Source organism: Ceratocystis lukuohia, assembly GCF_044167205.1.
Source record: "Ceratocystis lukuohia strain C4212 chromosome Unknown Supercontig1_pilon, whole genome shotgun sequence".
NCBI lineage: Eukaryota > Fungi > Ascomycota > Sordariomycetes > Microascales > Ceratocystidaceae > Ceratocystis > Ceratocystis lukuohia.
The window spans coordinates 978,640-1,002,538 of NW_027263520.1; the positions used below are offsets into that span (position 1 = coordinate 978,640).

At 49.6% G+C, this 23,899-nt stretch overlaps 6 protein-coding genes across 6 annotated transcripts; 1 reads left to right on the plus strand and 5 right to left on the minus strand.

The window, feature by feature from the left end:
* Positions 1 to 1,371: 1,371 nt before the first annotated feature.
* Positions 1,372 to 3,529, plus strand: HOO65_010251 (uncharacterized protein; the record flags this gene model as incomplete). The annotated part of the gene is made up of 2 exons (XM_071005551.1): positions 1,372 to 1,634; positions 1,711 to 3,529. 2 exons carry the CDS (start codon positions 1,372 to 1,374, stop codon positions 3,527 to 3,529), a joined length of 2,082 nt encoding a protein of 693 aa, XP_070862073.1.
* Positions 3,530 to 5,984: 2,455 nt separating this feature from the next.
* On the minus strand, positions 5,985 to 6,593 carry HOO65_010252 (uncharacterized protein; the record flags this gene model as incomplete). The annotated part of the gene is made up of 1 exon (XM_070999678.1): positions 5,985 to 6,593. The coding sequence occupies one exon, from the start codon at positions 6,591 to 6,593 to the stop codon at positions 5,985 to 5,987; it is 609 nt and encodes a 202-aa protein (XP_070862074.1).
* Positions 6,594 to 7,108: 515 nt separating this feature from the next.
* Positions 7,109 to 8,350, minus strand: HOO65_010253 (pyridoxamine phosphate oxidase family protein; the record flags this gene model as incomplete). The annotated part of the gene is made up of 2 exons (XM_071005916.1): positions 7,109 to 7,168; positions 7,685 to 8,350. 2 exons carry the CDS (start codon positions 8,348 to 8,350, stop codon positions 7,109 to 7,111), a joined length of 726 nt encoding a protein of 241 aa, XP_070862075.1.
* Positions 8,351 to 9,053: 703 nt separating this feature from the next.
* On the minus strand, positions 9,054 to 9,717 carry HOO65_010254 (uncharacterized protein; the record flags this gene model as incomplete). Its single annotated transcript, XM_071006157.1, has 2 exons — positions 9,054 to 9,168; positions 9,281 to 9,717. The coding sequence occupies 2 exons, from the start codon at positions 9,715 to 9,717 to the stop codon at positions 9,054 to 9,056; spliced, it is 552 nt and encodes a 183-aa protein (XP_070862076.1).
* Positions 9,718 to 11,639: 1,922 nt separating this feature from the next.
* On the minus strand, positions 11,640 to 12,548 carry HOO65_010255 (uncharacterized protein; the record flags this gene model as incomplete). Its single annotated transcript, XM_070999679.1, has 1 exon — positions 11,640 to 12,548. The coding sequence occupies one exon, from the start codon at positions 12,546 to 12,548 to the stop codon at positions 11,640 to 11,642; it is 909 nt and encodes a 302-aa protein (XP_070862077.1).
* A 3,767-nt stretch (positions 12,549 to 16,315) lies between these two features.
* HOO65_010256 (Telomeric DNA-binding factor trf1) lies at positions 16,316 to 22,255 on the minus strand (the record flags this gene model as incomplete). Its single annotated transcript, XM_071005234.1, has 3 exons — positions 16,316 to 21,568; positions 21,671 to 22,047; positions 22,129 to 22,255. The coding sequence occupies 3 exons, from the start codon at positions 22,253 to 22,255 to the stop codon at positions 16,316 to 16,318; spliced, it is 5,757 nt and encodes a 1,918-aa protein (XP_070862078.1).
* Positions 22,256 to 23,899: the final 1,644 nt, after the last annotated feature.

The following is a 23,899-nucleotide window of genomic DNA, read 5'->3' on the forward strand; positions in this document are numbered from 1 at the left end:
CAAAAGGAATTGTCCAAGAGAAAGGGACGAGGGGAGGATGCAATAGAGAGGGAGAGAAAAAGAAGAGCCTAGAAGGAAAGAAGAACAGGAAAAGTACGCTCCTTGTTATAAGGGCAGCTCGGTCTTGAAGGTCACCAGTCGTAGCTCAAAGCTGGGGAGTGGGAAGAAAGGGAACTCGGACCTTTGTAGATTGAATTTTTTCTCTTCGTGTTGCTTCTGGAAGCCGCTTCTGTTGCTATGCTTGTTGCATGTGGTGGCCCGTCGAGTATCTTTGTTTTGGCTCGCCATTTGATACTACCATCTACGGGGGGGTGTTCGTTTGATCTGTCCCTCCAATTTACTCTTAATTCCTCTAGAAAGCTCTCTACCTACAAGCAAGGCCTCAAAAGTTGGGAGCTAATGCGCGTTGTTTGAGTCTCAATTAAGCACCAAAATAACAAGAAGGGGGGGGGAACAAACCTTGAGTAAATATAACAATAAAGACGAGTCTTGAGCACCAAAGCTCCAACGCGCCCGCCCCAGGAACCGCAAAGGACAACGGCGTGAGCTAGCAGCAGCTGGGTAAGGCTTTGCGGGTACCTTGCTTGCTGTATGTGCACAACACGTCCGTATGCAAGGACATACATGGCTCGCTTTTATTGCACACATATACCACTAGTAAATGTGTATGCAATAAGTATATGTACACATACACACACGTGTAAACATACGGGCGCATCTATACATACTTGGGAGCTTTTGCCTTTTCCAACGACACGCTTTCTAGCTTGCTAACACTTTACTTTGGCTTGTTGGACGGACGAGCTGCGATACCCTAACTAACCCTCTCTGGCCATTTTCAGTTTTGATTATTCCTTCTATTTCTTCAGGAAGGTTTTTCAACTTCCTTCCTTGTATGTTTGCTTTTGTATGTTTTATCAATTTAAATCTCTGTTTGCCAACGTAGCTGTAAAAAGTAAAGAACAGGTTGCCAAGAGCTCAGCGGACAATCAAGAAGACAATAAAACGAGCAAGGAAGAAAAACCTTCTTATTACTTCTGCATTATATTCAGGGAGTAACCATGGACAAGATTAAGGCGGTGTCAGCTTTAGTTGACTACCCGTTTGATGCATACTCGCCTTTATGAATACCAGCTTAGTTGCACAAGTAGCCAGCCCCACAGTGAACCGCCTTGTGGGGTCATACCATCATCATCCATCGTTAATTAACTAACGGACTTTGCCAGGTGCATCATCACATCATCATCTAATGACAACTGGCCTGTGGCTGAGTCAATACTCTGGCCCTAGAAAAGGCATTTGGCGCCTTCTGTGTCTTTTATTTCTGGCTGGATTTACGCGTTTGCACTAACGTCTCATCACCCCATTATCATGACGGCTGCACAAACCAAAGCAGTCCGCCCCGGATCGCTCACTGCTGGCGCGACGGGCACAAACGCCAACCTGCAGTCGTCAAAATCTGGCGGAAGAAATGGGCGGTCCCGGAACCAAGCACTGGGTGTCATGGTTAAGATACGGCTGTTGCCTCCTGCTATGCAAGAGGCCGAGTGCTTGAAGCTCTTACCAGAGGAATGGCATGTCGGCAAGGGAAAGGTGGACAGCTTTAGATACACGCCGGGAAAAGTATCCAACCGGTAAGGAGTTGGCAACCGGGCTGTCTTGGATAAGAATATATGACCTACGTATGCTAACCGAGTCTCCGTTCTATAGGCCCGGTCGACCTTCACACGCGTCAGTTGCTTACTTTCAGCTGTCAAGAGAAGACGATGTTGTTTCTTTTGGTGAAGCCGTGAAACTAATTGTCTGGGAAGATGCTGGCGACACCTTTCATGACTCATGTCTTAAGGCAAAGCCGTATCTAGAAAGATGCGTTTATCGGAAAAACCCCATGGAAAAAGATCGGGGCGACTCTCTGCAGGGGACTATTGACCAAGACCCCGAGTTCATCCATTTCCTCGAGAATCTTACCCGCGTTGCAGCAAACGAGAAAGAAGAAGACAAGACTGCTGCCCAGACACCCGAAGTCGAAAAGTCTACCGAGAAGCCAACCTCCACCCCTCTTGTTGAGTATATGCGAGAGAAACGCGAGAAAGATAAAGATGCCGGCGGCGCAGGACGTGGCAGTCGAAGTGCTAAGCAAGAAGCTAGACTTGCGGCCAAGTCATCAAAATCAAGCGACAAGAAAAAGGCTAGAGATAAGGACCGCGATTCTGGTAAAGACAAAGAAAAGTCAGAAAGAATGACCGATAAAATTAAAATCCTAAAAAAGGCGGCTACGGCTGATGCCCCCGGCACAAGCAAAAATGCGGCAGCTGCAAGTAACGGCAGCCAGGCGCCAGGAAGCCAATCAAGTTCAAAGACTAAAAGAGCTACTATTGCTGCTGCTGCTCGCGTGCTGCAACGGGATCATGGCTTGAGCCCTGGAGCAGCTCACCGGAGAGCGCGAGCTGAAATTGCTAAGGTTGAGATGGAAAACAAAACAGCAGCAGCGGCTGCAGCGGCGACAACATCTGGAGCCTCTACCAGCAAGAAGGACTCCCCTAAAGAGCCCTCACAGACTCCCACCGAGACATCTAAACCAGCAGAGCCAGCGGCTGGTTCAAGCAGACGCGAACCTGGACGAACTCGGGGCCGTGGAAGAGGAAAGGGCGGTGGCGACACAAACGCCGCTAAGGCACAGCAACAAGAGCCCGTTAAGCCTATTATACTTCTCAAGAAGAAGCCGGAGATCGACGCTTCCCCTGCTTCAATACAATCCCCATCTTTGAAAACCAATGAGGCTCCCCGGATAGCCGAAGTTTCAACAAAGGGAGCGTCTGAACCAGCAACTCAGCCTTCTGCCTCGTCTAGCAAGGGCAAATTGGCCGAGAAAAGTAATAATAATAGCAAAGCTCGCAAGGCCGATAGGCAGGATGCAAAGTCTGGCGCGTCCGCTCCTCTAACAGTTACGCCGGGTGCTACGAAAGCTTTTATTAAGAATGTTAATCCTTCGTGTGGTATTAACGCCTCTTCTCTCCGGACTGCTTTGAGCTGTTTTGGCGCTATCAACGCTATTGACATTGAGCTACGCAAAGGCTTCGCATATGTTGAGTTTTCCCAGCATGAATCTCTCGTTGCGGCAGTCAAGGCTGGCTCAATTTCGATAGGTCAAGGCCAGATACGGGTGGCTGAACGAAAGGTGAAGAAGCCAGCTCCCGGGCCAGCTGCCTCTATCGCCCAAGGATCCTCTGGTAGCCCCTCTGGAAATGGAAGTCTAGAGAAGACAGATGAGAAGGATGCAGAAAAGGCCAAGACTGGTGACTCCAAGGCCACAGGCGAAAAGGCCGAGAAAGCTGAGAAGCCCGAGAAGTCCGAAAAGGGCTCTAGTCGACGCAATAGAGGCCGCAGAGGCGGAAGTGGAAAGAAGGAAAAGGATGGTGGTCGAGGTGTTAAAGAGGCCAGTACAGGTGGCGATAAGGGCGTAAAGGGCTCTGGCCCAGGTGCAGCCGCTCTGGCCCCAGGCCCTGCTTCTGCTCTAGCATCAACCTGATGGGTCTTGGGGTTAAATTAGGAGGAAGAATGCGTGTTGGGACCAAGGGACAAGATAAGTCCTTTTGACGGCATGATGCTCCTAGTATTTCCATAGTTATGGGCTGCCTAAGACAGGCACAGGAAAAAAGTGCCGCTAGGGCTTTGAAGGTACACCTGGATGCTCGGAATTAGGTTTTGAGAGGGCGCCAAAGTTGAAGCTAGTCCTGTCGCAACCCAAGATACAACAATGATACTGCGTGGCTTTGGTCTCAGAGATGTGCGTGCAAGATCGAACTTGCAGGCCGAGAAACTCGTTGTAGACCGAGGACGGGCCAAGGCCAACCCGTTGAGGCTATAGTGCCTGGCTCATATGCGGAGGGTTGTTGGTTGCCGGTGTAGGTCCTTGATGTATGTATTTCTGGTACAAGTAAAAATAGCTGAGAAAATTGTCTATTATATATCTAGTCTACTGCTCCCGTTTCTAACGAGATTTAGCTAACATACGCAAACAAAAAGGGCACAAAGGGTTGATATTTATTTGCGTATTCAGTAGCAAGTCCTCACTGCTTATTCACTCGCTTGAATCGGACCAGCCCAGGTGAGACATCAGGCAGGGTTCGTCGTCCTCTTCAATGACGATCTTGCCAATGGTTGAGTCTGTAAACATGTCTTCAATAGAGTCAAAGAGCATACATTCTGCAAAACAGTGCCGATATCTATCATTCATGGAAATGTAGAGCTGGAAGTAGGATCATCTTGCTAAGATGGATAGTCGTTCAAGGCATTGGCTAGGCAAGTGCTCTTGGGGATGTCCATGACGATCATTTGTAGGTCATCGGGCTACAAGTCATGTTTTCGGCAAACGGCAGTCATCACAGCACTAGCAGGCAGCTGAAAAGAACAGTGGCCTGGGAAAGAACTCAAGATTGCGTGGATAGTCATGGCCATTTTTCCTTTACTAGTTCTGAATTTGTCCAGTGGTTTTCTGCCTTAGAAGTGACGGTACGAAGCTCATCACCGAGGCCCCCCATCGTGTGCCCATGGCCCTCAAGGATGCTTGCATGTTTCCTAATGAGGAGCAGAAAGCAGAGAGGAAGAAAACAGAGGAGACGCATGATTCATGGGGAGGAGTAGGAGAGAAAGAAACGGCGATGATCGTTCGAGCCGGCTATTGTTGTGAGCAGGAAGACCAAAAGCCCATCAAAGTAGATGATGGGCTCTATCTCATTCTATCCGCCGTGCTTGTAGCTAGGCCTAGCCGACCCTCTCAAGTTGAAAGCAGATAAAGCTTCCCTCTTTGGATGTTTAACAAGGGGCCCCTAATGAAGTAAGACACCAAGCAATTCTCATTGCTCTCTTGTACAGAAATCCCATCAATGGCTGACTGAGAAAGTATGCCCCTGATAGAGCTAATAGATACATGGCAAACCAGACGGTGCTACACTTTCATCGCGTTGGGAGTTATAGTAGCATCAGGATTTCTATTTTAATCCTCTGATTGATATCATGAGGGTAGAACCAGCGAGAAGCGTCCAAAATAATATTAAGGAAAGCCTCCTTTAAACATATTCATGGCCATATTATTCGTGTTACTGAGTTTCAATATGTTTTTCTATCAGACAGTTGAGTGGTTGTTGAGGGAGTTGGACGCTATCAGGGTAGCTTTACCTTTGTTTCGTAGTTCCCTGTCCTTAAAGAGATGATGAGACGTGACAGGCGGCATAAGGCTTATTATCATCGAATCGCTCCAAACGGAAAAAGGGCGAAGCTGAAGAAACGCATGGTTTGATTTGCGAGCAGAAACACCAAGGAGAAGTGGCATTGGCCACCAAAGTCGGGTTTAACCGACGATTGGTATCGAGGACGGGGGAGGGTGTTTAATAAGATAGCCCTTATCTCCATTCATATAGAAAACATGGCAGACATGTGCCGTTTTAGCATAACCTTGCCAGAGCTTTGACGATTCTGCTCTGCACCCATGGCATTGAGACTTGGTAATAACCGTCCGAATCGGGACAGGATCGGCGAAAGTTTCTTTCTGCATAGCGCTCAGTTCTATATATGCGCTGTCATATTGTCGGCTTGTGGGATCGTGTTCATGGATAGGGCTAGAGATGCCGAGTTAGTAGTATTTCTCTGAAGGTATGCTCATGCAAAGATGATGGATGATGTAAGCGAACCATTCATTGTCGGAGGATAAAAAAGAGACGCACGCGGAGCTACTCTGGCGCTTAGTAGGAGAAACAAAAGTCAGTAGTAACAAAGGGACTGACTGTTAAGGAGAGAGGAGTGGTCTACGAACTTTCATCAGCGGTGGAGATGGAGAATTTGTGTTGGTCCGGCGTGTCACGTGATTATTAGGACCGACACAGTAATTGCTGTCTCAATAACAAGAATAGGAGTATTTGTGTGTCTTTCTTTGGTGCAAAAGAATGTCTGATAAACCATTTATTATATAGCCGCCCACTCTACCTCTAGCTTTCATACTCGCTGTATTCCATATCTTCATAGTCCTGCTCTTTCGGCTTGATGGAATAAGACAGCGAACAGCCATTCTCACTCTCTACGACGGAAATATATTCAATGAATGAATTAGCAAGCATGCCTTGGATAGAGACAAAAGGCGTGCACTGAGAGAAAAGGTGCCAGTCGTCTACCATATCCGGAATTATTATAGAGTTGATGTGTTCGTTTTCCCTAACTTCATCCCACCGGGGATCGCGATAGGATTTTAAAGCGAGCTGTATGCAGGGCTCCATGGGATTGTGGAAGACCACTGAGTTCACGCTGTCGAGTTCCAATCCGCATTTCTGGCAGGCATCAACCATGTCATCAGCAGTAGGCGGCCGATAAGCATTCTGACTTTCGGGGGAATTCGATATCGTATAGACAGTCACTGTCTTTTCCGCTTGGTCAACCTCGAATCTGTTCAGCAGCTCTCCGGGTCCAGAGGCGTGATCAGAGATGGCGACACAAAGCTGATTGTTGGGTTGGTCGAACGGGTATCCTGGATACCCAAGGACGCCCGCGTTTGCCCCAATAGGCAGCAGAAAGGAAAGAGGAAGAACACTGAGGATACGCATGATAGGCGGGCGAGAACAAGAGAGAGAAATGGCGATGTTCAATCAAGCTTCAACAAACGACTGTTGTGTGGGGAGCAGAGAGGATATTTAATAGGCACATCAAGCCAGCAGGTTTTATATCTCTGTTTGGGGGGCAAAAGAAATTAAGAGAATGCGTTTTATTAGCATAATATTGCCAGGGTTGTTGTGGCCGTTATGCATCCCGCCCATGATATCGGGATCCGGCAATAATACCCCCGGCTGGGACATGGACATTAAAAATTTGCTTTCGCATAACGCCGGCACTTTGTCGTAGGGGTTTAGTAGGTTTTATCAGCTTTGTCATATACCGGCACTAAAGAAATGCGAGGTGATACGACCGGGAGTTATTGCTATACGCAACAAGCGATAGAGTGGGTAAGCGGCAAAACAGTTATCCCCTGCGGCGCCCTTTCTCTCCGTCGTAGCTGCATGATAGTAAGACTATGCTAATAATCATCGCGGCTCCAAGGCCAAGGAGCCTAGCAAAGCGCCGGTTAAGAATTCATAAGTGTAGAGGTAACACCTTCGCGACCGACACCAGCTCGACACACGCGCTATTGCGATTCTGCTCAGATTTCTTCACAAGTCCCGGCGGGGGGCAAGGAGGGGATCTCCTTTTGCGAATGTGTTTCTACAAGCGCCATACATGGGAATAGGGTGGCTGGTTCAGGGCGCTCCGCTCGCCCTGCATCGCCTCGCCGAGATCGTGGGGTGGCATCAAATGAAGCACTAGGCAGTCAGCTCCAGAGGTAATTCTGGGGTGAGCGCCAGCATACTTTAGTTTTGCTGGCTTTTGCAGATGCTTGCTAGGAGGATAAGACATTTTGCTGCTGACAGTCGCACGCACGTATAAACATATGCAAGGAGTAAGAACATTGAAAAATCAGAATTGTAACGGCTGTGCCGAGTTAAAATAAGTAAACGGAATGCATTCCCAAGACAAAATAGTGGCAAGTCAAGTATAGCAGGAGCGAAAAAGTAACGCCAAGCAGAATCCCCCGAGTCTCTGCAAGAGCTCCTCGGACATGGGTGCTGAAAGTAACCCACGCTATACACTCCCCCATGCTTACTTGAGCTGAGCGCAAGCCTGGAAGGCCATTAAGGCTCCGAAGATTGTTATCAACCTGGTACTGGAGGGCTGTATTGGAGGCGACCTTTTTGGCCACCCAGTTGTCCAGCGTTGGCCTGTCTGCAAAAACAGACAGCTCATCAGTTAAGCTTTGTGTGGTGGCAGCTTGCCTTTCATCCGAAGTAGCTCCCTGCAACAGCAGCGAGCCATCATACAGTTCGGGCTTGATCATTGGCACTCCATAGCCACAGCTGGTCTGCACTTTAAATATCTGACAGACAACTACGGCACGTGCACCATCAAATACGCTGCGCTTTCCATCGGCCACCTGACGCACAAGGCCCTCAAAGGCAGGCTGATCCCACTCAACCACGCTGCTGGTGCAAAACAGCCGCAGGATACGGGGCGCACGCCCAAAGGAGATGAAAAGCAGAGTTAGTCGCGCATTGCATGGTTCGTAGGCATGTGCAATGGTTTCACAGCCAGAGCCGGTACGATCAATATAAGCGACCTTGGTTGGTGAGATGACACGAAAGTGAGCATTGAGCCCTTTGGGAGATACGTTAATGTGGGATCCGTGCAACGGGGCAGAGGCCGTGAAGAACAACGGTTGCTTTTGAGCCCACGCGGCTAAATCATCAGATATCTCGGAGTAGTACTGGGGCATCGCGGGCAGGATCGCGGGTTTTAGGACTAGGTACACTGGATGAAAGAAAGCAAGGGACAAAACATCAAAAGAAAGCCGTAAAACTGTAAAACTCGTAGGCTCATCAATCATACTGATAAGATAAGCATTAAAGTGGAGAAATGACGACATGACGGCATATGACGACGCGAGCGAAAGACGAACGGAAAATAAAACCGGGGAACAAGCAGCCTAGAGCTGGCAGTTTGTGAAACAGAACGAAAGAAGGAGGATGAAAATAGAAGTGGAAATAGAAATATGAAGGGAAAAAAAAAGGCAAGTACCTGCAACGAAACAAAAGAGGAAGGGACGCAAGACACAGCAGATAAAATTTGTCGGTGGTCCAAGACAAACAACAAGGGGAATGACGCAAAGGTAAGAACAACGACAAGAACAATAAACTGGGGTACAGCAGAGACACAGCAGAGACACAGCAGGCAAACAAACATCAGCCAAAAAAAAGATCACAAGAAGGACAGGCGGGCTTCTCATTGCTCGGCCCCCCAGCCTTCTCTGAATCTGTACGGAGCTGGCGGGGTTGGAGAAGAGAAGCGGACATGCTGGGTTGGCCGATGAGGCTCGGGGGTATGCCTGCGATTGCGGCCTCTAGTGCCCCATCCGTCGTGATACTCATCGCTGGCGGATTCACACGAAGGGGAGTAGGCGCCGCCACGTATGCTGGCCCTTATATTGCAGGAGGACGACCGCGATCTAGAGCGGGATCGAGAGCGGGATCGAGAGCGGGAGCAGGACCGAGAGCAGGATCGAGAGCGGGAGCGGGAGCGGGAGCGAGAGCGAGACTGGGAGATAACATGGTCATACGAGAAGGGGCGATGAACTATGATGCATCTCTCTCTTTTGCTCTGTGTATCGCATCGTGGCGTCCTAGCGTGGATTTCTTCTTTGTAGAACCGAGCGTCTTGCTTCAAACGATAGATTTCGTTTTCAAGCTCAGCAACCTTGTGCTTAAGACCCAGAATGTACTCGGCCTCCTGTCGGGGAGACGGGGTACAGCACTGGGTTCTCCTGTAGGTCCTGTCGACAGAACCGCCGCTGTCTTTCGCCTTCTGCAGCTCTCTCTGGAGATATTCGTTTTCCTTCAGACAGGAGTCCAGTTGCTGTTTGAGAACTTCGATTTTGGACTTGCTTTCCCGGTGGGCTAGCTTTAGTTTGCAAATCTCATCTTCACGCTTCTTGAGGATGCCGGCAAGCTCAACCCCTATGCTGTTGCACGTAGGAGAGCCGATGGGGATGGATTCCTTGACATCTCTGTTGTACTCGTGGTTCACGCGCAGCGAGTCTCGCCCACGCTCGTTTCTAACGTAGTTCGAGATCATGTTCTGGGCCATCGTGAGGGATGATGCTCAAAGAGAAAACGAAGCGGTGGAAACGCAAGGAAAGCGGGAAAGTCACAAGGAGGGTGGGCGGTTAATCACAGGAAAGGAAGAGTGCTGGGGGGAGGAGAGAGTAGAGATGAAAGAAACAACGACTGTCTGGGTATGGGTCCAAGGGACCTCAAAACGGCTTTGCAACTTAAAAGGGTAGGAAACAGTGTCTTGCAGCAGTGGGTGTAAAAAGGAGAATGATAGGAATCAGGGAAACAAGAGGCCGAGACTGAGAAAAAAGACGGGAGCATTTTTATAATTTTTCGCAGGCAGCAGCCGCCTCCCATTGCCCCCAGCTAGCAGGCATAGTCATAGAAAGGACTACAGAGGGCAGCTTGGTCCAGTTGTTTGGCAGTATAAAATATATATATACATGTATATATAACTGCATACACACTACGCTGGCTATGAATCCGAATAGAAGCAGGGTGCGGAGGCAACAACAAGGATTAAGCACATTCTGCCTAGACTGTTCACATGTTTTCATGACTGCAACCTTTTTTGGCTTTAGGCAGGTGCAACAGTATTTCTACATTGAGTCGTCAATATTATCGTATCCAAGCCAAGTACGCAAAGTGAGGAGCGATCCTGGCTTAACATATGGCTCTATCTCAGTGTGAAAGGATGGTCTTGTTTTATTTGTGTAGTTGGCGTTGTAGGCTTCGGAGAAGGAGCATCAGTACACTACATAATCCACAAAGTTCAGCGTGTTGGGACACTTTCGCCTGGGTCTTATAGAAGACGGGGGGGAAAATGAAGAGGAAAAGAAAAGGAAAAAAAAAAAAACTAAAATAGATACAGCCTACTAGACTGTGATGTTGGGAGGCCTTATCTATTACCAGGGCGTCTTTGAGAACGCCGCCTATTCATCTCCGCCAGTTGATATTCAGCGTTGTCCTATACATGGGTAAAGTGATGCTGTGTAACCTTTTGCTAATATAGGGCCGTGATAAAGTCGGAGAAGGGCAAGGGACACAGTGGAAAATAACTCATTTGCAAGCGAAAGGGACCAACTGCCTTTCTCGCTCAACCATTTTCAATCTAGTCTGGTCAGCCAGTACAACGCAAAAGAGGCTGCTCTGCTGGAGCTGGAGCCGGCCTAGGTACCTCCATCCGACTGTGCTTATGCAATATGGAAGAACAACCACTCACGCTGCTGTGAGCTTCCTCCCTACGACTCGCCCTGCCCCGTTACTGTACTTCTTATTTTTGTGCGTTTCGGTATGTTGTATGGGCACATGGGCATTGGATATATGGATATATGGATATATGTATGTATGTATGTATGTACATATACGAGTATGGAAACACTAACTAACGCCCTGTTTTCGTTTAGGAGACAAATTAGGATTAAGCAGGCCCTGTGATCTATGTACCATAATGCTAGCTTGATACACCGCTTGATTTCCTTTTGAGGCCTGACCAAGACCAGGGTATAATGGGCTAGTGGTATCTGCCACAAAGTGCAGAAATACATGGTAAGCCTCGCAACTAGAATACTTGAGGCAAGGGAAGAGAGGGAGAGAGAGAGAGAGAGAGAGCGACGGAGAGACAGAGAGAGAGAGACACACAGAGAGAGAGGCACCTTAACCCACCAAAACAGCATAGCGCTTAGCTGGCTTATACAAGCTACATGCAGTGCCGAATTACATGCAGTCTTGAGTTACACGCGGTCTTAGTGGTCACATGCGATCGTGCTTCGGCATATAAACCGTAGCTATACAACAAGATGTACGCTAAGAACAAGGGCTGGCTTTTGATGGAGGCTATGCAGAAAAAAAGGAAAAAAAAAAAAACTAAATGGAAGCTGGGCAACAAAGTATTTCGGACAACCGCCGAGTAGGCAATAATCTGCCTTTCCCTCCCTCCCTCCCTCCGCTGGCCTCTCAGCCATCTCGAAGGTAACCCTCACGTTTCAGAAGTGGCTCGTACAGGTTGAGGCGATCGACGTAGCTCTGTATCCTGCCGCCACAGTCCTGGACTTTTTCTTGGAGCTCTTCGATCTCCTGCTGCAACTTGTGCTTCTCCGCAGACCGAGCTTGGTAGAGGGCTTCGTACTTTGTTTCCCAGGCATTAATTTCGCCACGAAGTCTTGCTATCTCCGATTGGGCCTTTTTCCGCTTTTCATACTCGCGGCGGACGTTGTGCCGCAGCTTGTCTAGCTCTGCTTCGGCGGCCGCTAGACTAGTTGTCACTTTCTCTAGGGAACGTCGAGATGAGGAGGAGGAAGAGGAGTGGGGAGAAGGAGCTGGCGACGACAATGACGAGGACCCTGCTTTTGCTTTTGCTTTTTCCCGGGCACTATTACTTTCGGCAGTCAGGGCTGTAATCTTCTCGCGTAGCCGTGGCACAACATCCTTTTTGTAGTGCCGGAGCTCAGAAGACGCAGCCAGAGAAGAGTCGGCACAGGCCGCTAATTTAGACTGCAAATCCTGGACCTCCCTGCTTAGACTTGCGATGCGCTTGTGCAGCTCATCATTTTCGCTTGTTGGGGTACGTTGTTTAGAGTCATAACTGCCATCGCATTTGTAACTGTAGCTCTGGCTGAACTGGCGGCTGCTACTATTGCCGCCTTTGTGACTGCTACCCCTGCGCTTGTGGCTATCATCCTGGGTCTGGGTGTCCTTGCCACTTCGATACTTGTGTCTACAGCGTTGATCTCTTACCCCCTGGCTTTGGGAGGGTTCGTGCTCGGACATATGCTGCGAATATCGGCTGGAGCGTGGATTCTCGGAATCGGAGTCGGATCTCTCTAGGGCTGCGTAGCTGAACGGAGGCGAGTGGGGGCTTTCCATATTGTAAACAGAATTGGAAGGGCTGGTGGCCATGTGTCGGCGCTGGCGTACATATTGGTAGCCATTATTGGTCTTTTCGACAGTGTAGTAGGAGAACATGGGTCGTGACTGGAGAAGAAAAAAAAAACAAAGCCGCCGCCCTACGTACAAAGAGACTGGGGAGAAGAAGACAAAAGAAGCTCTGTCTGGGAATAGAGGCATGGAATAAAAAGGAAACACCTGGAAAACATCTTTCTTCTTATACAACACCCAGGACCCTGAGGCTCAAGCTCGAGTTCCAAGTTCTGGATATCTCAAACAATTTCCGAAAGACTGCTCATCGGAGACGCCATAAAACGGAGGAAAGATGAACAGAGAACAAAGGCCTGACCTATTGCAACAGAAAAGGCAAAAAAGAACGCCCGTAGAAGGGAGCGAAAGGCAATTACAGGGACAAAGACGACGCTTCTTTTTCCTTGCAGCCCAAGAAAAGACGCAGCAGAAAGACATGGATGGCAAAGGAGCAAAAGGCCTGCCTGGCCCAAGTGAGACAAAGAGAGACAAAGAGAGAGACAAGCAACAAGGGAGAACAGAACAAACAGCAAGGCTCAAATCGATGACAACAAAGAGACTGAAGAGTTTTCTTTGTCTCTCCACAATAGATACGCCAACTCTCAAACATGCTCCTTGTCCTCCGCTCTCCCATTGTCTAGTGCCTTCTCCTTGTTTCTCACCATCTTCCGGACCATTGAGCCCAGCCCTCGCTGGCCATTCCGTCACCTTTTTTCTCCTGATGTTCTGCACAGTGTTTTCCGTCAGCACCATATGCCGTGTCTTTGCCGTTGCTGCATGTTGCTTGGACGCATTGGGCATGCGCCTTGCATCTTCCCCCGAAAGATTCAGTGTACTGCAAGCAGTCAGGCTGTGCACAACTGTGTCGACTGCAAAAGGGCCCCGAAATAACTCCAATGTCAGCCGTGTTGATTCCGCCTGCGGGACATATCAGATCGTAGGGATATTGGTTTGCACACTGCATTGACTGTGGAGGTTGCATGGTCTTCCTGGTTCCGATGCATAATGCAACTAGGCACTTGTGTGCTATGCAGACTGACGCCTGATCAATGGGAACCTCCTGGTTACAGCCAAAATGCGAACACTTATGTTTTAGGCAGAGCCCCGAATTTGTTGCTTGCTGGGTACAGCGGTTGAAACCGCAAGTTTGGGGCTCATCTAGCAATAACGCCGCAGCATCAAGGGGTTAGCGTGCACGTAGCTAAAGCTGCTGATGCATTTGGCTGACTTACGAGTCTCACACAGTGTCCCGTTTGCCTTATGGAATCGGTCGCAGCCCACAACGGTGCACTTTATGTGCTTCTTACAAACATCGCCGCCAACATCAGCCACCGGCTCCTCACAACCTAGAATGCGACAGCCGTGTTTGGCGCAGAAATTGCCCGTATGCCTGTACTGCTGGCAGCCGTCGTGCTGGCACTCGTGCGCTTTGCACAGCTGCCCACTAGCCATGTTAGCCCTTGGCAATCCACATCGGACATCCATACACACGTGTTGTTCACAGTACTGCTCGCCGCCTCCCGGTGCTGCCAAGTCACAGCCCGCAGTATGGCACGAATGCTCGCGACAGAAACGACTGATACCACCACCGTCCCGGATATCACAGAACCTCGTACAGGCCGCCACTGAGCAAACCCGATGGCGCTCGCAAAATCGCAAAGGATCGGCGGGACTGAGCGGAGTGTCGCCAACGTCAATGAAGGCAATACATGTCACGGCTGCACAGTGATGGTTAAGACAAAACGTGCTAGGCGGTTTTCGGACACCGGAGCAAGTCGGATGGGAGCAGAGATGCTCAGGGCAGTATCCAAGCGTGTTGGAATTGCGCACTACACGCTGCGCCGCACAGCCATCGCTGAGGCAGTTGTCTGCAAAAGACAACAATACGGTATAACGAGCGGTCAGCAAGACGGGGGGATATTTATACATCCAAGATCTAAATTCGGGGCTTACATACGTCTGTCTGAGCAGAACTTAAATGCTATCGGGTCATTTTGCCTGACTGGATTCGTGCACTTGGAACCGTCAACATTATTGGCCTGGCATCTGCCATCTGCGCACTAGTCAGCAGAGAGCCCTAGTCTCATGACCACAGGTGATAAGAGCCGTCTGGCGTTACTTACGCGCTTGGCAAAATGCTGCCGTTGTTCGCTTTGGCCGCTCGCATTGCACGTCGTTGGTCACTAGCGTGCATTGGTGGGCCTGGCAATAGCGACAGTCTTGCAGTATGCCGCCTACAAGGCCTTTGCATTTTTTGTTAGGGCATCGGACCCCGTTTTCGACCTCACATTGGAGGGCTGTTGGAATTACAGCGGCCACTGGCACAGAGACATGTTCTTTGTTTCTGGTAACTAGGGCTGGTACCGCTGAAGATTTGAGTGGTAAGTAGTACCAATGACTGTAACGGGGATAGAATGGAGACATGTTGTATAGATTAAGCAAGCCTTGGTGTGATAAGTGAGAATGCGCTTGCTAGACAGAACCTGCGGAAAGGCTAGCAATTTGCCTCGGTTCGTGTCAAAATAACACAGCAAAGGATACAGATGCAAGAAAAAAGGCTCCTCGACGAGAAGCAGGGAGGGAGCAGCCCTGCCTTTAAATAGAGCCCCCCTCATTCTTGTCTCGGGCCGTCTCTCCCTGCCAACTATATCTTATGCCATGACCATAGCGGGCCTGTACTCTCTGTACCACACTGACTTGCTGTATTTGCCTGCTCGTGCCATGTTAATAGGGTCCTTGGGTTTTCTTCTGTACTCTCCCGTCGTGTATCGCCCTGTCTTACCCTATTATATACATTGAATGTTTTCTTCCTATCCTCCTATAGGCCTCTCTATTTTGCCTCACTTGGTTTCTTTGACTCACACATCCGCTCCCTCAAAGCGAGCACCCGGGCGTGCAACAGTTCCACGCCTAGCTTAGTAGCCTTGCGTGGTGTGCAATCTTCGACCAACGGGTGTCCAAATGGAAAACTAGGCAGGATATCGCGTAGAAGGATGGCACGCGGTATCCATATAGCTCAATAGTGCGCAGGGGGAAGGATAGACCAAAAGAATAGGGTAAGATCGTATATGGTCGATGTTGATGTTGGGGCAAGTTGAGTAGGCGTCGTCGCATCTTCAAACTCTCACTTCCAGCAACATCAATATCAATACCAAAACCGTAATAATAATAATAGTATAGCTTAATAATAGATGGAATAAACACATGGCTTTTCTTTCCCTCCATTCCTATTCCCAACCAAAACCGTCAAAGGAAACCCAACTCTTTTCATAAACAAGACACCTGCCTGCCCATACATGAAAAACAGGAAGCAAAATCGAACTTTTTAAGAAAGAAACAAAACATAAGACTTAAAAGAAGCGCAAGGCTGAAATGAATACATGAAGGAACATAAAGAGAGAAAGCGCGCAATCCAAGTAAAATCAGGGCTGATCTGGGAGTAGTATATGCATGGGCGAAGAAGGGAAAGAAGAGAGGTAGTGTGGCACAAGTAATGCACACTGCGCAGAGTCAGTCCTGCTAACTGCAAGGCCATACACCTGCCGATGCAGTTGTATTGAGGATCGCAAACGCAAATGTGACTGAAAAGACAGCTTCTTTGCTTTGTGCAGTTCCTGCTTACTATAAGCCTACTATACACAGTATAATAAACTTCCTTTATTTGCTTTCCAATATACCTAGCCCATAAGGTTTCATTAACATCAGGTCCCTTGGTCTCAAGAGGTGGCAGCATCAATAAATGCCTGAAGCCCTTGCAATATAGAGTTCTGCGCTGCCTCATCAATCCCAGACGATGAGTCAGTTGGGTTTGTGGCAGCACCCTGCGTCTGGCTTTGGGGTTGGCCTTGGGTCTGGCTTTGGGACTCGTCTTGAGCCTGGCTTTGGGACTGGCCCTGAGAAGGGCCGCTTCCAAGTGCTCTTGTAATGATAGAGGCAAAAGGGTTGCTAGTACTAGGTTCCAATCCGACAGCTGGTGTTGGCTCTTTCTTAAGCGATGGTTCACTTAACGTCTCGGCCATGATGTTGGCCGTGGGCAAAAAGGCAGCTGAAACTGGAGCCGGGGCCTTAATTGGAACTGAGGCTGCGACCGTAGTGCATGCTGCGGGAGTTTCATTCTTGATAAAGGTAGCAGTAGGCGAAACTTGGGCTAGAGGCGAGGCCAAGTTAACAATAGGGGTAGAAGTGGGATTTGAAGCAGGTGCAGAACTGAATGTAGCCGAGATGGATTCTGGCTTTGTAATTGGAGCTGGGTTCTGGCTTGCAGCTTGCGTAGGTATTGAGCTAGACATTGGCAAGGGAAGAAGACTCTGTGTCTGGCAGACTTGCGCTTGTGGTGTAGTAGACATAACCTGTTCGTTATCAACGCCGGGCTGTTGAGAAAGACCCTGCTGCGACATCTCAACAGAAGTCTGAACCGTAGCAGTCTGATTTTGAGACTTAACAAGGTCCGGAGTAGGCGGATGGGGTATTTGCGCAGGGGTCTGAGGGACTGGGGCCGGGACCAGGCCTAGAGTTGAAGCTGGAGCTGAAGCTGAAGCCGGAGCTGGAGCTGGAGCTGGAGCTGGGTCGGAAGTTGGAACGGAAGACGCAGCAGGGTCTACAGCAGGAACTGAGGTCGGAGTTGGAGTAGAAACTAGTGCAACAGATGTAGAATTCTCCGTGGTAGTAGCCAAAGCAGGGCTCTGTGAATGTGATACAGATGGCGATGCCTGGGCAGGAGTAGCGGCAGCCATAGTTAGTGGCGGGCTAGTTTCTGGAGCTATGATAGGCTGCACTTGCCCATGAGTAAATGTGTGGGCAGCGCTGGAGGCCATAATCGGGGCTTGAGTCGTCTGAGGAATTTTTGCGGCAGGCGGAGACTCTGAAGCCACAGGCACAAGAGCTGCCTGAGCAGTCTGTGGCTGGGATATGGAAGCCGGGGAGGATTGTTTTATGTCTACAAGAGATCCAGAGGGTTGTTGCTGCAGTTGTTGCGGCTGTTGCGGCTGTTGGGCCGTAAATACAGGAGCTTGACTTGAGGTAGTGGTGGCATGATTCTGGGAGGTGGCAGCTTGTTGAATAGCACATGAACTTGCAGCAAATGGCTCCTGTTTCATAGACGCCTGAACTTGAGCTACAGTCTGAGCAGCCGGAGTTATCTCACGAGACTGTATAGAGGGGGTAATAGAAGCTGCTGCTGCTACAGGACTTGGAAGGGCTGTGACCCTAGCTGACTCAGCAGCTGCTACTATGGCTTGCGGCACTGAAATTGGAGACGGAGCTATCTGGGCGGGAGCCTGGGTCTGCGCTGCTTCCAAGGTCTTAGAGGCTATAGCCGGAGAAACAACGGCAGATTGGACCTGGGCCTGGGCCTGGGCAGGGGTCGACACTCGGGAAACCGCCGGAACTTGAGTACGGGAAGCAGCAGCCGCCGCAGCAGCCTGTTGAGCTTGCTGAGCCTGCTGCTGTGCCTGGGCAAGAATATGGGCTCTAGCCTGTGCTTGTGCTTGAGCCTGAATTTGTGCTTGTGCCTGTGCCTGGACGTCAGCTTGTGCCTGAGCCTGGACTGCTGCTTGAGCTGCTGCTTGAGCTTGTTGGATTTTTGCTCTGGCTTGTGCTTGGGCCTGGGCTTGAATCTGAGCTTGAATTGCCGCCTTAGCCTGAGCTGCCTGTTGTTGAGCCTGAGCCTGAAGTTGGGCCTGTGCTAGCGCTTGGTGCTGAGCAATCTGTTGCTGGATCTCAGCCTGAATCTTAGCCTGGTACTCGGCATGTGAAGGTGCCTGGGCTTGGGCTTGAGCAATCTGGGCCTTTGCTTGAGCCTGAGCTTGAGCGATCTGAGCCTTAGCCTGGGCTTCGGCCTCTGCTTGGATTTGTGATACCCTGGCTTGAGCAAGCTGGGCCTGAACCTGAGCCTGGATCTGGGCTAGAATCTGAGCCTGCATGTTGTTCTGGGTAGGGGCAGAAGACCCATTCGAAGATGGGATGGTGGTTGGCAGGTTACCCAAAATAGAAGGTCGGGATTGACCATTAGCAGAGGCAATCTTTGAGATTTCGGAGATGCGCTGCGATATAGCACTGGCGGAAAGAGGGTCCGTCGTTTTTATAGGCAATACAGGCGTCGACTGGGATCCTTCAGGTTTCGAAGCGGGGGCTGTGGGAAGTAAGGCTGGCTTAGGCGGTGATGGTTGAGGCTGGGCTTGGGTTGTAGATGTGGAAACTGAAGTCGGAGCGGCTATAGTAGAACTCTGCACTGGTTGGGGCAATAGAGGCGGAGCAGAGAGATGTGTCTTTGCGGGAGCAACAGGCGTGGTTGGCTGAGAGGCCATAGAAGGTCGGGCTTGGGGCGGTGGGATACTCGGGGTTGAAGAATTGCTTAGGGCTTGTGGGGGCGTCGGCTGGGGCAACATCAACTGATGAGCGGGAGCTTTAGGAATCTGCTGAGGGGCCTTCGCCAATGTAGCAGAAGGTGATCCAATAGGCGTGGACTGCACATGGTGAGCAGGTTGAGGTTGAGAAGCAGGGGCAGAAACAGGCGTAGGTACAGATGCAGGTGTAGTAGATGCAGGTTGCTGGGGAGAGGCAGTCCGAGACAACTGGGCGACATGCTGCTGGATCTGGAGAAGGGCTGCAGCTTGTTGTTGCTGTTGAGTCTGCCGGAGAGCAGCGGCTACTTGGGCTTGGGTTTGGGCTTGGGCTTGGGGCTGGGCCTGGGGGGCTTGAAGTTGAGGAGCCTGTGCTGGTTGAACCTCTTCCTGCTGGGCTGGTTGCTGCTGCGAGACTTGTGATGCCTGTGAGGCCTGCGATGCTTGCTGAAGCTGCTGCAATTGCTGGGCAGTTTGCTGTTGAACTTGCTGTTGTAATTGCTGTTGCATCTGTTGTAGCTGTGGCTGTTGAATCTGAGGTTGGGGCTGTGGGGTTTGTTGTGGTTGTGACACTTGCTGCTGTTGTGTTTGGACAATTTGCTGCGTTGCCTGCTGGAGGGTTTGCATCTGGTTGAACTGCTGTAGCTGGTGAAGCTCATGGGGCGCTGTGTGAGTCTCCTGCTTAATTTGCTGCATTCCACCTGGAGCTTGAGCCGCTGCTAGAGCCGCCTGAGCCGGCGTGACGACATTGTGGGCAGCATGTCCCTGGACCTGGCCGAACGAGTGGACTCCGGATTGCTGCTGTAAGTGCCTTTGCTGGCCTTGAAGACTATTCAATGACATGAGTCCATTTATTCCAGTCAGCCCATTAATCTTGGCCTTGTCCTCTTCAGCATTAAGACGAGCACGCTCTTCGGCTTCTTTGCGCGCTGCTTGTGTGGGAGCTCGGGTTTTGAGCTCGCCCGTAACTGCCTGAAGGTAGTAGGGCATTTCAGAATTCGTCTTGAGAAAAAACAACTTCAAGTTGCGAGCCTTGTCTTTCAGTTGCACCTGCGTCCGGTCCTTGAGAATATCTCCATGAGTACCATTTGCGCCAAATAGAGTCAGAATCTGGCTCCAGTGAGGACCCTTGACCAAGTCAAGACCCGTCATAAGAGCCTTTTCTTCTTCTTGGGTCCACGGACGACGAGTCGAATGAACGCCCTCCCTTCGTGTATGTGAAGAGGACTTCGAAAGAGCAGCCTGGCGGGCCTTGTCATAGAGGACAGAGCTAGGACATGTCTGGTTAGGAGGTAAATCGCTGGCAGAAGCCACTCCAGTGGAGGATGGTTGCGTCACCTCGGCCTGGGAATATTGATAATATGCTTGAGTGGCAGGAGTTTGCGCAGCCGTGCTGTTGGTTCCGGCTATAGTGTTGTTTTGGAGACGGGAAAGAATCATGTTGGCTGACGAATCGGGGGCTAAGACTGCCTCGGTAACATCTTTTTGTAGATTCTGCAAGCCCTGTATGCTAAGAAGCTTAGATGATAAACCTGATGTCGTTGTTGGATAGCTGATGTTATATGAGGTTTTCGAGATTCCGTCCAAGGTTGTGCGAACATAGTTGGAAGTACTTTCAGCTACTATTGCCTCTAGGGCTTTGAAGTCGTTGAAATCAAGCTTGCCGTTGGTAGATACAAGCATGTTCCCAGGCGTAGAGTTTGCCGTTGCTGGTGCCACAGACACTGGTGTAGAAATTTCGGGGTCTGTCATGGACGATGGAATCGGGGTTGGTGCTGGCGCAGCAGGAATCGAAGCATCTGCTATCATTTGATCAACATCCTCCAAGGAATTATGGGAGTCCATAAGATCAGCAAGGACATTCTCGACTAAGCTGCTAGTGGTAGCCTGGAGGAATGTTGAGAGATCTTCATCGGTCAGGTCGATATCCAACGAGTGGTCCCCTTTGGGTATTGGTACAGGGACCTTGATACCGAATGCCGCTGCGTGGTCTGCAAGCGAGCCCAAGATTCGATGCAAGCACATATTTAGATTAGCTAGAAAGTCGTCGTACGCGTACTTGAGGCGCAGTGATATGAGACTATCCATTGGATTCATGGTATGATGCTGAATTACAGCAGCTTTACGAGCATGGGCCGCAGCTATCAAGTCGTTCTCAGTCTGTGTCAGCTCGCAATCGTCTCGTCGGGACTGTAAGATGGGTTCAAATTCGAACATGCTGTCAAGAAGAGCGTGAAAGTTTTCGATCGATATATCTTCTAAGAACATCTGGGTTCTCAGGCCCAGATACAAGTCCGCAATATCAGCAGTCAGTTCGGCTTGGTCAGGTAGGAAAAGCTCAAAGAACTTATCGAACATGAGCTGAAGGCCCTGCTTAGCAAATACCCCAGGACATGTACACGCCAGATTTGCCAGTCGCACTGTTTGCTTTGCCGATGTATTGTAGAAACCAATGTCGTCGCATGTCATCATTCTAGTGACGTCGCCGTGGGTGTACAGCTTGAAAGACTGCTCAAATACCATGGAAATATTGAGAAACTCTCGCCTAGCTTCGGACTGGTCGTTTCGTAACTGGGCAATGGTCGATGAAAAAGGCTGCTCGGAGAGAATCATGATTATTTGAATGGCCTAGAATATAGTTAGAATATGCGCAGCTCTACCTGGCTCAGCCAATTTCCCCACTCCTCTTTCAAAAAATTGCCAGTAGGGTGAAAAGGGGAGGATGCGTACTGAGTTGGCGAGAAGTGGTGTGCTCATAGCCCGTCGAGCCTGCGATGGGCCTAGAGCAAATGAGGGCACATCGATCATGGGCGCAATAGTGTTATCGTCTTCTAACGGGCCAGTGAGACTTTGGTCGGCATCAAAGATGCCAAGATCATGAGAATCATCTTCTAGCCCAGGAATCTGGCCCATGAGGTCATGAACTTCGCCCAAGGTATTGTTGACGAGGGAATCAAAAAGCCCAGAGAAATCATGGTCATTACCGTCATTAGAGAGTTTGAGGCGCTTCGCATCGCCGGGTTCACCGTTGTCTAGTTCATCGAGAGATCGTTTTCGGGAGGGCGACTCTGGCAACTTTGGTGAGGACGGAACATCCATCTGGAGATCTGTGTAGGGTAAGCAGCAAGCAGTTAGATTTACACAGAGGCAGCCTAAGAAAAGGAGAAATCATGTGCACTAAGACATACCTTGGATCTCGAATTCCCGCAACAAGGCTTGCGCCAGCGCGTCAGGATCGACGGCCAGGTCTATCATGGATTCGCTAATGGCATCATTAAGCTGGGCAGCCGTCGCCTCAGTGACCACGGAAGCCATGGATAGTATATCGACCTATAGGTGGCTGGTAACAATGAAGAGTAGGTATTGTGTAGGTTTAGTAAATACGTAGAGGAGCGCTATCGACTGCAGTAAAACCATGCCCCAGTTAAGCCGTCATAGCTGGAAGCAGACAGTTTCGGGCGCAACAAAGAAATCACCGCAAGCTAAGCTTTAAAATCAGATGTGCGAACAAGAAGGATTAACAAGCCAGATCGCAAGCGCCATGAAATCGTCAACGAATAGTATGTTTGGGGAAAAGGCACTGTTCAGTCGTCTCCTGCAGGGACGTTGAGGTTGATTTGCAAATATTTGAGATGGAGTTTTTTGTATGGTTGCGATGGGATTCGAGGTAGCTTATTGGCGACAAATTCAGTCTTAGTGTTCGCCTGCAAACATTATTCAGTACCTTCGTTCAGTGATTAGAGCCAACTTTTTTTTCTTATCGCTCAACTTTTTCTGTGGCTTCCGGGGGTTATCTTATCTGCTGTTAGTGCGATACTTGTTTCTCAGTGGGTAGCGATAAGGAATTTGCAGTACCGATTTATTCTCCTTGTGCGCTATCTTATCTTATCAGTTTAATAAGCACCAATTCCGCAAACGTTAGTCAGCACCTCTCTTGTTGAACGACGTCATTGGTCCGTCCTTTAGTGAGTGAGTGAGTGAGTGAGTGTGTGTGTGTGTGTTTGTGCAGCCTTGCAGGAAAAAAAAAATCACGAGCCTAAGAACAGCCAGCCCAGCTAGCTGCTGAGTACTGAGTGCTGTTTCTTATCAACCTTTGTCAAAACCATGTCCCACGATCCAGCCGTTTGTATTATTGAGTAAACGCTTTCTAGACAAACCTAGAATAAGGGTTTAGAAATCTTCAATCAGGGTCATCCACATAATCTCCATCTTACCTAGAGTCTACTGCTACTTACAATCAAGACGGCATGTGATCCAAACACTACTACTCCAACTTTAATGATGACAAAGACTACAAACATATATCGGTCAAATTTCCCCCTCTCTCCCACTTGCTCATCATGTACCCCTCTGACTTGAATGGTGGTGTCAAAATAGACTCCTGCGTGGTTGTGACCTTCAAGCACAAGTAGGATTTTGGCTTTGGTGAATGGATATCGTCAGCACATTCCATTTACGGGCAACAATCCTGATCTTGACAAGACAGAACAAGGATGGGATGGAGACTTGTCTACCCCTCCAAGACCAAGGCCAAGCAAGGCCTAGCGCTGAGCCTCAACCCTACCGCAATCCTTGTTTACGGGCGTGCGCAACCTTGGACTTGGCGCTTTGAAAAGCAGTATGAGATCTTATACTACGAGCGGTCCCCTCCCCCTCTCTGTGCATCTAGTTGCTCTTTTGCATTCTTGGATTAGCCAAACTGCACCTCTCTGACCTGCCAACCCCTCCTCAGGGGTTTCCGTGATTTTCAGGCAAGGCCAAACCAAAGACTCAGGCCCTGACCGCTTCGTGTTTCCTATATTTCCCAATGAAGCTATGTAGCCGACAAACCGGCTGCCAGCTTTGTGGTGAGTGCACTGGGTATTTTGGGATCTTCAACACTAGACTGTTATACCGTAGCATCTTAGCATACTGTATGTGAAGGTTTAAAGCGTTATTGCATCTCAAATTTTCACTCCC